General features: G+C 43.9%; 1 protein-coding gene across 4 annotated transcripts in view; it reads left to right on the plus strand.

The window, feature by feature from the left end:
- The first annotated feature begins 821 nt into the window (after positions 1–821).
- LOC122396924 (glycogen synthase kinase-3 beta-like) overlaps positions 822–13,754 on the plus strand; it is a 34,194-nt gene continuing 21,261 nt past the window's right edge. For all 4 annotated transcript variants that reach the window (XM_043395701.1, XM_043395702.1, XM_043395703.1 and 1 more), the window contains exon 1: positions 822–2,889. In XM_043395701.1, the coding sequence (XP_043251636.1) occupies positions 2,583–2,889 (307 nt within the window). In that variant the 5' untranslated portion in view covers positions 822–2,582. The remainder of the gene's footprint in view (positions 2,890–13,754) is intronic.

The following is a 13,754-nucleotide window of genomic DNA, read 5'->3' on the forward strand; positions in this document are numbered from 1 at the left end:
CGTAAGTCATGACACAAACCGAAAACGATGCGCGTTCGTTCGCATCTAAAATGCAACTTGAACCTTAGCCCGCGCTTTAGTGACTGCCAAAGAATCTAGAGTGGGGAGCCTCTACATCGCGAGACTATGTTTGCGAGAAATCGCCACCAGGTAGCAGTATGTACCCGGCCAAGTTTTTTAGTAAACATCATTAAAATAGATTTCTACCGTGACGATGCTAAACCGATGCACGTTACTGCAGGGAATGATTTTATCTCCGATCGAAGATCAGTTATCATTGTCTGTGCAACCGCCGTGGAACAATATGGCGCCACAGACTGCATCGTCTGTTATGGCGCCTACTTTGCATTTATTTGTCATCGATATAATGCAGTTTATTCGATTAACACGACCGACGCACTCTTATTCATTTGTGTATGCAATATTGCCGGTAGTACGTATTCTTTCGACCGTCTAGGGAATTTTAGGAAAAAGGTAGTAATGTCGATACACATGTAGCGACATACATACATGTAACAGTCTCGGTCGACTTGTTGTAATGTTTCAAAGAAACCAAGATAAATTTGATCCTACGATTTGCATTAAAGGGATATGTGCCGAACATACGCTGAATATTTATATTTTATTCCTAGATATTATTATTCCTAGTAATTTGCGTTTAAATTCGGCGCTCGATTTCGTTCGTATCGAAAGGCGTCGTGAGATGGGAGTGCGTTAGCCGTTCGAAGCGCCATCTCGATTGGGAAACGATCATTGGAACGGCAAGGGGCAGGGCGGGGTGTTGCTGACGTCACTTTCGGCAATGTCCGCCGACACTCGAGTGACCCGATCTCGCCCGAACGGGTCAATGTCTGAGGAGGCTTCGAAAAATTTGTAACTGGTGTGGTGTTCCCGTGCTCGACGAGGAAGAGAAGTCGTCGTTGATCGTCGAGAACTGATTTTGTCGCGTTAATCAAGTTCGCGCCTTTATACCTTTTCCGGCGCTAGGTGCGAAGCGTCGTTGAATTGTACAGTGATTTCACGGTCGTCGAAAGTAGAGGCGAACAACGACGGCGACGACTACCTCCCCTCGAGCAACGACGACACGAACGACGGCGACGACGACGACGACGACAACGACGACGACGACGGCGACGACAACGACTACGACTACGACGATTACGACCGCGACAACAACGACGACGAAGAAGAAGAAAACGTCCACGTCGGCGTCTACACGGTCCTCGATCGTTCCTCTGTGTAGCTTAGCGCCTGTCGCGGCAAAATGTGCAGAAACCTGGCAAGTCGACAACGTCGGGCCTGAGAAGTCGGGACGCGCGTTAGAGTGACGAGTACCGACGGGATTCAAAGTGTATCGAGAGAGATAACGCAATTGAGAAAGAGTGGCTGTGGCGGAGGTGAGGCGGTAGGCGCTTCCCCCGCACCCTCCATAAGTACGAGGACGGGAGTGAGAAGACAGAAAAGCGAACAAGGGGGAGAGAAAGGAAAGAAAGAAAAGGCGAGAGAGTAAGGGAGGTGGACAGAGACAGTGGACGACTACGCCGTTAGGCTAAAAAAGAGAAGACGAGCGAAGAAAGAAAATTGGGGAGCGCGAGTGGTCGGTGTGCCAGAAGTAACAACGGTCTAACAACGATTAACCGTCAAAGGCGTTGTCAAAAAAGTAAAAATTAATCGTGCTATCAGTACCATAGAAGCTACGGTGAGGTACATAGGTGGGCAACGACGGAGAAATCTGACCCGTCAGCCGGATCGTCGTGGAGTTGCACTATATAGGAAGGCTACCAAGTGCGGCGGTGTGCCTCCACTGGCGAGCGCGTACGAACCATTCCGAAAACGTCGACCCCCGCTTCCCCTCGCGGCATAGCTCTCCGCAACACTCCGCGCCCTAGTCAGGTTATTAGGTAGTAGAACCGCGCTTCTCGGTTTGTGATATTCCCTGACAGCGGCGAGCAATACGAAAAATTGTCGTAAATTGTGTCAATCCGCGTAGTTGGACGCCACCGGCGCGGTATCGTAGCCGCCGGTGGACATCGCTGAAAGAAGAAAAAGAGCATCGTGTGAATCGGATCGGACGGCAAGCCTGTCGCGTCAAGTGCTTGGTGCAAACGGAGTGTATATAACCCGGTACGCGTTGTTCCATCACGACGAACGTTGATCGCGAGAGTCGCTACCATCGCCGCCGACCACCATCGTCACCGAGTGCGAACATACTTAAAGGAAGTGTCAAGAGTGCGAACAAAATTCTGACGCCCGCCGCTTTCCCTCCTTTTTCCCTCTACTTGGCTTTGCCAGCTAACCATCCTCCTTATCCACGGTTTTCTTTACTTTCTTCTTTCTCGATCTTGCGCGCGTTTTACTCGCTCGTCGTTTTTCCCTCCCTTCTATCCCTTCGGCTCCCGCCCGCCCTCTCTTTTTTCTTACTCTCTTGCTCTCACCCTCTTTCTCCCGTGTTGTTCCATCTCACTCTCTTTCTCTCCCTTCATCCGTCGATCGAGCACGACCGTGGCGTAATATAGAAGAACAGAACCGTGTAGACGTGTATATGCGTGCGTGCGATGTGATTATCGTTCGTGCTGTCATTGATGTCCGAGGTGGTGTCGACAACGACGACGACGAGTTCGGACGACGAAGACGACGACGACGACAACGAGTTGCTGGCTTTTTTTTTCCCGCAAGCCTTTCGTAAAGAGGAGGAGAAGGAAGTGGCACGGCCAGCCGAGGCGGCGGCCAGCGGAAACAGAAGCGGCATACTCCAGACCTCGGTGTCAGGTGGAGGTGGAGGAGCCGGTCAAGAAGATTTCAGGATGAGCGGCCGACCGAGGACCACCTCCTTCGCCGAGGGCAACAAGCTGCCTGCAAATCCACCCCTGGGTGGCATAAAAATCAGCAGTGAGTACCGTAGGATGTGCCTTAACCTCTAGCACAGCTTTTACTCAACTCTTGGGCTTCTCCCCTCCACTCGCCTATCCCCGCTTCCTTGCCCCTCCGCGTCCTTTTGCCCTCCGAGAATCCCCCTTCCTCGCTGCCGCCCCTCTGCTGCGATCTTTCTCTTACCGCCTCGCTCGTTCGCCTGTCCGTCTCCGAATGCAGAGCTGTGCGTCTGCGTGCGAGTGCCTGGGTTACTTTTGGGAACGCGATGGAGCGGGTGCCCGAAGAAGAGGGTAGGGGGGATTCTTTTTACTCGCAGCTGCTACTTAGACTACCTTCGCGATTCTCTATTTTAGCGGCTTCTACCGAATTCGATGTTTACGCGGTACGCGTATCGCGAGTGTGCTCGCATTTCAGGGTTTAACCGCTCTGACGTTGCCAAAATTCCGCAGTGTTTTTCGATTCTATGTACCGGTAATCGCTGTTGCCTACGTCTCCTTAAACCTTCTGCTCGTGGTGTTCAGTTTCCTGTGACAAGTGTAACGATATGATATCGAAACTTGAACGGTAAACATTGGATTCTGCCGATACCGCTACGCAAACAAATTTGATTTTAATTAGTTTTATCGTATAACCCCTTACTACATTTCGACGTTGCACGAATAACACCGAGTGCAAAATTAAGAAGCAAAGAGTGACGTTTCTTCGACGATCCTAACCTTAGTTTTCGCATGTTACCTTACTTGTGTTGATTGCATGATTATCAATTTTATATTCTATAAATAATGAACCGTAAAATGCAGTAATTAACTATCGATTAAGTGTTTTTATGTCTTATAAAGTAAATATGCCAGCAGTATTATTAAACTTAAGGTACGCATCCAAACGATACAACTTGTCTTTTGTTACTTTACAGAGTCCTGTAAAGTGCTCGAACTGCGAGACTATAGCTTTTTATATTTTGTTTAATAGGCTGTATCGAAGGTAAAAGCTATATATTTCCATATTGTTTAGTGTCATGGAATATAATAACTGCAACTCTAGCACAGACAATTGCTTAAAAGCAGTAGTGAAAGCAAATAAAACTGTTGGCTTGAAATCCAACGATAGTATCCTTTAGAGTTTCGTGATCATGCGTAGCCAAATCATATAATACCCAGAAGAAACTGTTTTGGAACATTAAATCTCGATGGAAACAACAATTTTACGTTAAGTTGTATGGTTTTATAATAATATGTTTGAAACAAGTCTTTTTTATCTCCTTTTGTCATGTTTTGAGACATTTTTCAATACCGTGAACAAAGATTCACAGACAGCTAGTGGACTATATTGTTTGGGTTATTTTAGGTTAGGATTTCTTATACATTCCATTTTGCTTTAACAGTGGAAAGTCTTGTAGATGAAAACATATTAGAAACTTATACCAAAGTTGAAATACAGTAATCGAATACATAAGTTCATAATTACGATACAATGAAAACATTTGTTTCTCTCTACCAATATATATATACAGTACTTGCTTTAATAAATACCTATCGTTATGTTAGTTGTTTCTGTATTAGCTCTTTGTAAATGTAATATGCTTATGCTTAACAAATGAAAATTATTATTTATATATAAAGAAAAATGCAAATGACCTTTCCTGTTGTTCAAAGATAACTATTTTTCGAATTCTGAATGCTTTCTTTTACAACAGAATATTCATTGTTTGAGAGTTCTTTGTAATTTCTGATGACGAATCCGTGTAGCCCATAAATAATTGTACGCGCAAGTCTGGTTTCTTTGTCCTTTGTATGTAAATACAAAGGTTAATTCTGTTGTTCTTCGCGCTAATTTTATCTCGTTGAAAAGAAAGATTTTTTCAGGAAAGTGATTCTAGATTAGCTTCAGCATACACGCGTGAAGCTATACTCGGCAAACTGTAATATTCTTGAGGAACGTGTTGCGTTTGTGGTACTATGGCGGTCAACAATCAAGGGTATCATCTGCCTGAAATTTGGGATACGCCCTTCCAGTCCCTTTCAAATTTCAGGTATACCTTCTCTATTGTTGGGTCACAATAAGAGAATCTGTAATGTCGGAGGGAAAAGGAAATCGCTATCGTAGCTGCGTTACCAACGGGTAGGATATTTGTAAAATAGAATCTGAACGGCGCCCTATTCTTCGTTTTTAAGAGATTTAGAGATTTCCAAGAAATAATTCGCAGAAAAGTTATTCCATCAAATTTAAAATAAAAATATATATTCCTCCGATGCTCACGGCCCAATATCGTGCGAACGAAGGACACGTTCAGATACAATTTATATAAACGTTATAAGTTAATCGTTATGTAATTAGTCGCACTCGAAAAAGCAACAGTCGACGATATCAATTTTTAACGCAACCATCGAACACATGTATGTAGGGATGCTCGAAATAAAGAGCCTTCGTTCGAGTTCGTGTCAATCACCGTAGGTTGATATCGATACAGAACGTACAAAGGTGTCTTTCGCGCATCGCATATTTGGCGGGCGTTCGATACACGTGCAATTACTGCGTCGAATCTGACTGCAACCGTAATTATTGTTTAGTTGGCGCATTTATTTCTTTTTTGCCAGCGTTTAAATTCGTTGCCCCGACGAACAGCATTACGGGATTAAATTCCGCGAATAGAATTAACTTTGATCTTTCCTCGTCACTGGTATGACACTTTGTTATCTAATCAAATCTACATGATTGCACAAACGAATTGTCTAGCTTTCTCCTTTGCAAAAGTTAGAGAAGCGACGGTCTGGAAATTTTTCACGCTACCGTGTATCTTGTCCAAACAAATCCATCGTACATATTCGTGTCTTTGCTAGAGATTATCTCGTTACGAGGCTGCAGACATCAATGCTATGAATCGACGATCAACGATAAATCTAACTTCTTTGTACTTTGTCTACAGTTGGACAACAGGCTGAATAGAGAATAGACCAAGTTAGAGGAAAATAGTTTGGCCGTGACTAGGACAGATGCAAGAAAAGGTTCGGCTGAAGATTCTTCGATATGTTTTCTGCTTGTTGCACGCGCATCAGGGAGGAAGATCCAGAACGCATGCGCAGTTTTTCTAAAGATAGTGTTCGATTAACGCGCTGTCGATGACACTATTTTCGCCCGTGGACGCGATGACATCGCGGAAGAGGCATCGCGTCGTCGATAGGTCGTGGCTAATTTAAAATTTTGATTAAACCTCGCGGTGAGAAGATAGATGACAGGCTTGGAGCATCAGTTTACGCTGGAAAATTTTCATTTTATTTCGCTTTTGTTCGACGAGGTCGTGCGAACGACGCGTGTCAACGACGACGTTAGGATATTGACCCAGTTTTGTAAGCGAGCGTACCATGCCGCCCATGAATGTGTCATGCGATCGTTTCGAGTTGATGTGCGTTCCTTCCCCGACCACCATCGGCAGTTCCGTCCTAGCGTATGAATATTTTTAATCAACAACTCCTACCCGTGACTATTCCGCCGTGTCGTAACACCAAGTTCGGATTGTCCGATTCGTTCCGTCCAACGGGACAACACAGACGAATTTCTCCGTTTCTCCAATGGTCAGTCTTGATATACGTACATACTTGGAGGTATTCTTCTAAATACACTTGGGGTGCTTCGTTGCTGAATAGATTCCTACTAAATCTTTCTCGTACACGGTTAAATTAAACATTTCTGAAACTCTGAATTATTAATCGTAAAATACGAAAACAAGCTGTTCGACGTACGGAATATCCCGCGAAATCGTTTTAGATAGAAAGAAACGTTGCAGACGTAGTCAGGCAGACCGGTAACTATGTATGCAACTATTATGCATTCGTGAGGTCATAATCGTCTACCATTACTTTGCAAATGATATTAATCCTGAGCGTGATTTTACTTTTAAAAATAAAGAGGTATCGAGATTCGCGACTCAGAGAGATATGCAGAGAAGCAACATGCGTGGCAAGGAAGAAAATTCAATTGTCCAGAACAAGCATTAAATTTCGCCTTCTTTGGGCATTTCTTCCATCCCAGACCGTTTGAACGACACGGGTCGACCTAGTTCCGCGGTACATCCTGTATATTATTCAACAGCTTTTCAAGAAGCCGACGACTCGGTCTCCTCAGCGTGTCGTTCGTCCTTGGTCGTTCCCGGCGACGATACGCTCTTCTCGCGCCAAAGCTTTCGCGACTGTTTGCGTTGCAAAAAGGTCGATCGCATTACCTGGTCACGTGTCGTGATCTGGGTCAATATACCCCCATGATATTAAACCGTTCGCAGCACGCGAAATTTACGATTCAACTTTTCCCTCGCGATCACGATCCTCGCGCGAAAACGAATATAGGTTTATCGCGGTCTCGACCATCGCGTGAATTTAAATCGACTATCGGCTACGAGCAGGTCGAAAGGTTCGAATTTCCAACAGAAAAATGCGGGCTCGCTAAACAACGATCAGTCGTTCTCTAAGCGGTAATTGCTAGACAATATCGCAGGAACCGTTGGTTAGACGAGAATAACGACGACCGATCGGATTTATAAATAATCCCGCGCGATGGTCGATGTAATAATTGCATATCGATATCTCGCGGTTGCCAGGCAGAACGGAGACAATGCTGGTACCGTTCCTCTTCGTCGGTCAAGGATCGATTATCCTTACGGTGTAGTGGGGTGATTCTGATCCCGAATTAAGTTCATTCTAAACGGAGACGGGAGTTGTTCGGAGGCACTTCTTGCTCGTTCGAAAATTATTTCCTCGTTGATCCTTGATCGCCACTGTTGCTAACGGTAAACGTTTCGACACGAATATGTATTCCGTTCAAAAAGTGAAAGCAAAGACACGGTCGTTCGTTCGTACCGATTACCAATATTTATCTTTATTTATAAATAACCATGGAACAACTAATTAAACGAACAAATACACTGTGACCGATCGAACGTAATCGGGTTGCGCGGAGCAATGTCCGATCGTAAAGTAAAAAATCGAATGCGAAGCTATTTCGAGAAGGGTAGTCGTTATCGGACCAAGATTCGAATACTTTGCTCAGCTGATCGAATGAAATTCCCGCTATTGAAAGTAATTAGTCGCGATAATAGCTTTTAAAGCGCTAACTAATTGCTGGTGATCGCGGTGATTGCGTACCGTTTTAGTTTCGAAAAACGACAGTCCATTTATCCATTTTACATATTTACGCGAATACAACGCATCTAGAATCTAGTCAAAAGAGCTCGAGTACCGAACGATCGAGAATGCTACGCTTACGATTAATTTCGGATAGAGTTTCGCGAACATCGTCTATGTTTCCGCGTCTTGGTCAGTTCTGACTGGTAGCCAACGCGTTATTTACGCGACTGCTCGCGCAAGTACGTGCGTCGGATTTCAAACGACAAGTTCACAGTGTCAAATTGTAGTAATTTCACTTGATTAACAATGAGCTTCCAAACGAGTACTCGTACGTCGACTCGCACTTTCTTCATCGATCCCTATTCTTCCGTGTCGTAATACGGTCATTTAAAACTCGGGCCGCGGTTAGGACGTTGCAAAATTGTGCTTGTTTACGAGAACCCAGCAGTCTAATCGCGATCGGTAGATATAACCAGTGCACGCGGAAAGAAACAGTTTTTATCTGCAGCGATAGAAACGATACTCGTGTTATATAATGAACTTTTACGCGCGATCAACACTGCGCTTGGTAAATTAATTAACTGAGTGATAAACCGTTTCATCGATAGCGCAATCGATGTATCGCTGAAAAGAGAAAAAGGTTTACGATCGACGATTTCGAATCGTCTGAAATAACAGGTCGCGTAAAAATGTAACGATCTATGGAAACCGGAAAGACACTTGTTGTAGCACCGCGGACAAAGTGTGCAAAGTTCCATGCGGCCCCTAGTCAGGTATACCGATTGCTCCGACTCTGCGAAGGATAATGAACGCGACTCATCCGTATATTTTTGGAAATTAATAATGTGAATTCTGGTAACAGGCCAAGACCAGCAGGGATCATGGTTTGTTTTTCTGGTTCCAAGGTCGGCAGGCGATGTTGCGTTAACAGCGTCGACGAGAGACGAGCTCGTTGACTCTGTGCCTCTGTTCCTCTGTTCCGTTTCACCTTCCTGCCGACTGACCTGGCTAGCACACTTTGTCGGTGAGTTTTTTCCGCGAACGTGGCCCCCGCGCTCGAGGAACTCCCTTGGAAAGCTGCTGGATGGAGAGCGCCGGAGTCGTCGTCTCCGCGACCCCGGAAACGCCACCGAGCAAACTGCAAGGTAGACGAGGACAAAGTATAACCAAGAATGATAATGGCGAGCAAAGATAAAGGGACGTTCGCGAACGCGATTCCGGCGTCTTTTGCTCCGCATTCTTTGGTTATTCTTTGACGTCGCGCCGCTTCAAAGTGGTTTTCGTGCATTATTTTGGATCGATGCCGCGAATTAAAAAAAGACACTGTTCGTGTTTCGTTCGATCGTCGACACATTGAACGCGTTTCGTCTCTTTCTCGAGTTCCGTTTTATTCGCTCCGAGAAGATACCGTCCCGATGTTTTTACACGGCTTTTAAATGGAACTTGTCGACAACACTGATAGTAACTTGGATGCATTCCATTTCGAATGAAAATCTACTGTTTGCTCGGTACACGCCGTGGCTGTTTGCTTTTCGTTAGTATCACTTGGAGATATTAACTGCAGGGTGCTTTGTGCGAGTCGGTTTCATACGTCTTTTCCGTGCATCGCGTTAACTTCTATTTACTTAGAGGTGTCATCGCTATCGGTAACAAAGACACGTGTTCCTTTTTCTTTTATCCGTAATAGTTGTCTACTAGGGCTACTAATATCATCCAGTAAACATACTGTAAACAGAAATCCTAATGTCTGGACGGGAGTCGGAGTAACTAGGTTTTCAAGAGAGGAGTACGCCTATCCATATTCTAGATGTAGAATAAATTAGGTGTGGCCGTAGTACTTGAATTTCCCACCAGGTTTATGGTCAGTCCTTGTTCTCGCAAATTATTGCTCGTCATCGATTACTTTCGTACGGAATTCAGCATCGAATCTCCCAGTGTTCAAAACGTGGGTCGACTAGGTAACTTGTAAATTAATTACACTTTGTTTCGCGATAACAAAACGATACCGTTTCGAACAGATTTTTAACAAAGGACACGAACCAGGGTAATTTCTTCGCAAATAGTTTGTGTTCTGGACGAAGATCAAAGTATAACTTTTAATAGCGTTTCAAGTTCATGGGATTTGAATACAAGTTGAAACTGAGGGAGTACAGAAATCAGGGACTCGATCTTAATCGCGTTACGCCCTAAATGGTCGCCGTTAAAGTTTCGCGATCAATCACGATCAAGAAGGAGCGAGGTTGAAAGTTTATTAAATAACGACTAAGTCATCGAAAGCGACGTTACTTTCATTCGTGCGGTGGCGCCCTCATCTTTGAAATAACTGCCTCTCGGTTAGTAAAGCAGAACATGCGACCGTGTCAACGAATAACGATGGAGGATTTTCATTTTGTATCCTTTTCTTTTAATGATCGTGTACGTTCGACGTACTTCTCATCAAAGGTTCCAATTAGGTGGAAAAAATTTCAATACTTGGAAGCTCTCTCTGTTCTCCGGTGACCCGATACACGCTTCTACTTCGCTGCACTCGAAATCCTTAGGAATCTTCTCTATTTTAAGCGGGTTACCGTGATTGCAGTGCATCCAGATGTCGAGCACGTGTCGCCGAAAACTCTAAACAGTGTGTCGGAAAATAGACGCGCGTAAAAACTATCTCCGTAGCTTAAGCTCGATTACTTGACCCTCGGAGTCCGTGTTGTACTTTCGCTGACCTTGTTTTGTTTAGTTAAACGATAAGAAGACGCTAGTGCAAGGGTTCATGAGCGTACGAAATCGCGTGCATATCTCCTGTCGGTGACTGTGCATATTCAGCGTGTCCCGCGAGAGAATGTAAGAGCAAGCTACTCCTTGCGAACATCTGGTCCAAGTTTCATTGAACTGTCATCGTTGACAAGGAATCAGCTGTTCGCATTTTACCATCCGACGCGACGCGACGTGACGCTACGCTCCCGTTCTGCTGTACAGAGCTGTCCTTGATGGAATACGTGTTCACCTTTCTCCATTCATGCATCGTCGACTATTATGAGTCCGGTGAACCGCTGTGCGGCACCGCGTCGTATCACAATACCATTATCTCGGCTGATCAGTTACTATCGACCAATTAACAATAAACTCGATCCTGGTCCGTCGATGGACTTTAATTCGTGAGTTGGAAGGACCTACGTATACGAATATGCCTTCGAATCCATGCTCGAAACGTAGAAGTCGATGAGAATACCTCAGAATCCAATTGCATCGTCCAATCGGAACGCAAAGTATCGACCAACCATACTAGTACAGAACACCTATCTACTAACTGGCTTGGATGCATTCGTCTTCTCGTTTTTTCTCTTTCCGGTTCGTATCCACTCTTGATCGCGTCTCTTTTTATCCCAGGGAAGATGAGTTCGAACCTCGGACCGCCGTTATGTCAGAATACCACATATGTATAAGGATTCCTGGGATTACCGGAAGCTCGAAAGATACCTCACGCGGTCCGTCACGTAGTCGATGAGAACCGTCGTTGGCGAGCGTAGGACCAACGCGCTGCTCGAATCGTCACGTGAACACGTGCACGATCACGTGTCGAGGCGGGCCTCCGTTTCAAACGTTCCTCCGTGACTACGTGCTGCACTCGATGGTTAGTTACAAGCTATCCGAGCAGAAAAGAAACTTTAGCTGCTCGAATTTGCGTAAGACGTGCTGCAAAAAAGTCATAAAACGATATACGAGGAACCGCACAGGCTATTTTCGGACAGAAAGACGTATTTCCAGTTGCGTTAACCGGGAAGAAACCTGTTCCTAAGCGTGACGATAATGCACGATAATGCAAAATTATTTGAATTCTCCTATCGGGCAGGGTAATCTTTTAATTTAAGCTGCCCGATAAAAATGTCAGCTCCGCCAGACACCGGGTTGTAAGTGATTCGACGATAAAGCGAAATAATTAATATTTGCTCGACGAAAAGCGATATTAAATTCTCTTATCTCGCGGACAATAATCATTTATCCTGTATTATTAGCTGGATGCATATTTACGAAGAATTTTTTTATAAAACGATACGAACGATCCTAGTCTTTAAAAAAAAGGGACCGGTCTTCGTACGCTGTGCTTGCAAAATTCTAAATAATGTTAGTTTCCATCGTACGCGTGGTCACGTGACAACGCGTTTATCGCAATTAACATATCTCATTGTCTGGTGAGCGATTAACGCGTCGTATGATAGCGATCTCTGCTGCTAATTGCTCAAACTAATTGCTCGAAGGTTTCCTCTTGTTCTCCTCTGGCAAACGATCGATAGAATCCTACGTCGATAAGGCAGACGATACATATGAAGTGATAAAAACGAGGAATTGGACCAGTTTTATTGGGTTAACAACTCCACCAACATTCTTAGAATTTCTGCATATTCTCCATCAAAATACGCGTCATTAAAATCCTTCAATCCATTTGAAAGTTATACTATTTTAAAGATACGAATGAAATTTCGGGGAACCATTTCTGGCCTCACATTATATTTTCAGTAATGAATTTTTTCCCCGTAACTGAGTAGGATTTCGGGGGTACGTCTGTTGACCAAAAATGCTTGTAATTGACCCCTGTAACTAAAAACAATTTTTCCAGAACGATTTGAAATTTGTCTTTTTTTTCACCGAAAATCCTCTGTCGATTTTTGTTTTCAATTAGCAATTTAATGATCGTGTAAAGGGAGGACGTTTCAAATTTCTGGTAAAGAAAAACTGTAAAGGCAGGTAACAGATTGGAAATTATTTTTAACGAAATTGCACGGAAATGGTCGTATCGGGAATAGCGCGAATAATCGTTTCGAGAGTTTTGCCAATCGGTTTAGAAACTAAATCAACGTACAAACCTATATGACGCGTTGTCGTATGCTCACGATAGTATTTCAAACGACAATCATTCGCACAAAACGTTACACGATTTCGAGATGAACGCGAGCTGTTTTTGCGGGCATAGCCGCGGGGAAAACAACTGGTTCGTTCTATTAATAGTCATGGCGTTATCGCCATTTTTGCCAGTATTCTGCTTCTGGCCAACAGACGCGATCCAGAGAAAAGAATAAATCATGAAACCACGATTTCTCTGCTCCACTAAAGTTTAATTCGTTTTATTTATTTTACGAGCGTATTCCGACTGGTCGCCGATGCAACACGTTTACTTTTCCTATTATTTTTTAATTCCCCGTAAAAGTTTTAATTTTTATTCGAAATTATTCGCGTTTTTATTCCACACGCGCGGATACATTTACTCTATCGAAGTTCCGTTTCGTCTCCAAATGTATTTTACTGGATTATCGACGATGCGTTGCAGTTTGAAAGTAGTTTGTAACGAGTACAGTTTAAAGGGACAATAAATTTTTGTATCTACGAGATGTAAAAAGTACGTGTTACAATAACATGATAAAATATATTTTATCGCCCAGTGGCACGCATTAACATCGGAAACTAAAGTGTGTCACACACGATGCGGCGTTTATTTATGTCGATAAAACTGTTATTAAAATTAGCGCGACGTCACAGTCACGTTTTATCGTTTATAATATGAGAAGAATGAACTTTTCTTTTTTCTCGATAAATTATAATGCATCGAGGAGTCTTTTTCTTCGTTACAAATAACGCTATACGCGTAGATGTCTTATCGGCGTCTAATTATTTCAATTAATCCTCGTTCTTCTGGTATCGCGGTAAAAAAAAACTCGGCTTCGTAACGTTGCTTGTAAAAATAAATAACAAACATTGACCGGTCGGGGAAAAATGTTGTTCCCCGTG

This window comes from Colletes gigas, unplaced genomic scaffold, assembly GCF_013123115.1.
Source record: "Colletes gigas isolate AHSC1104 unplaced genomic scaffold, ASM1312311v1 Colletes_gigas_Sc00008, whole genome shotgun sequence".
Classification (NCBI taxonomy): domain Eukaryota; kingdom Metazoa; phylum Arthropoda; class Insecta; order Hymenoptera; family Colletidae; genus Colletes; species Colletes gigas.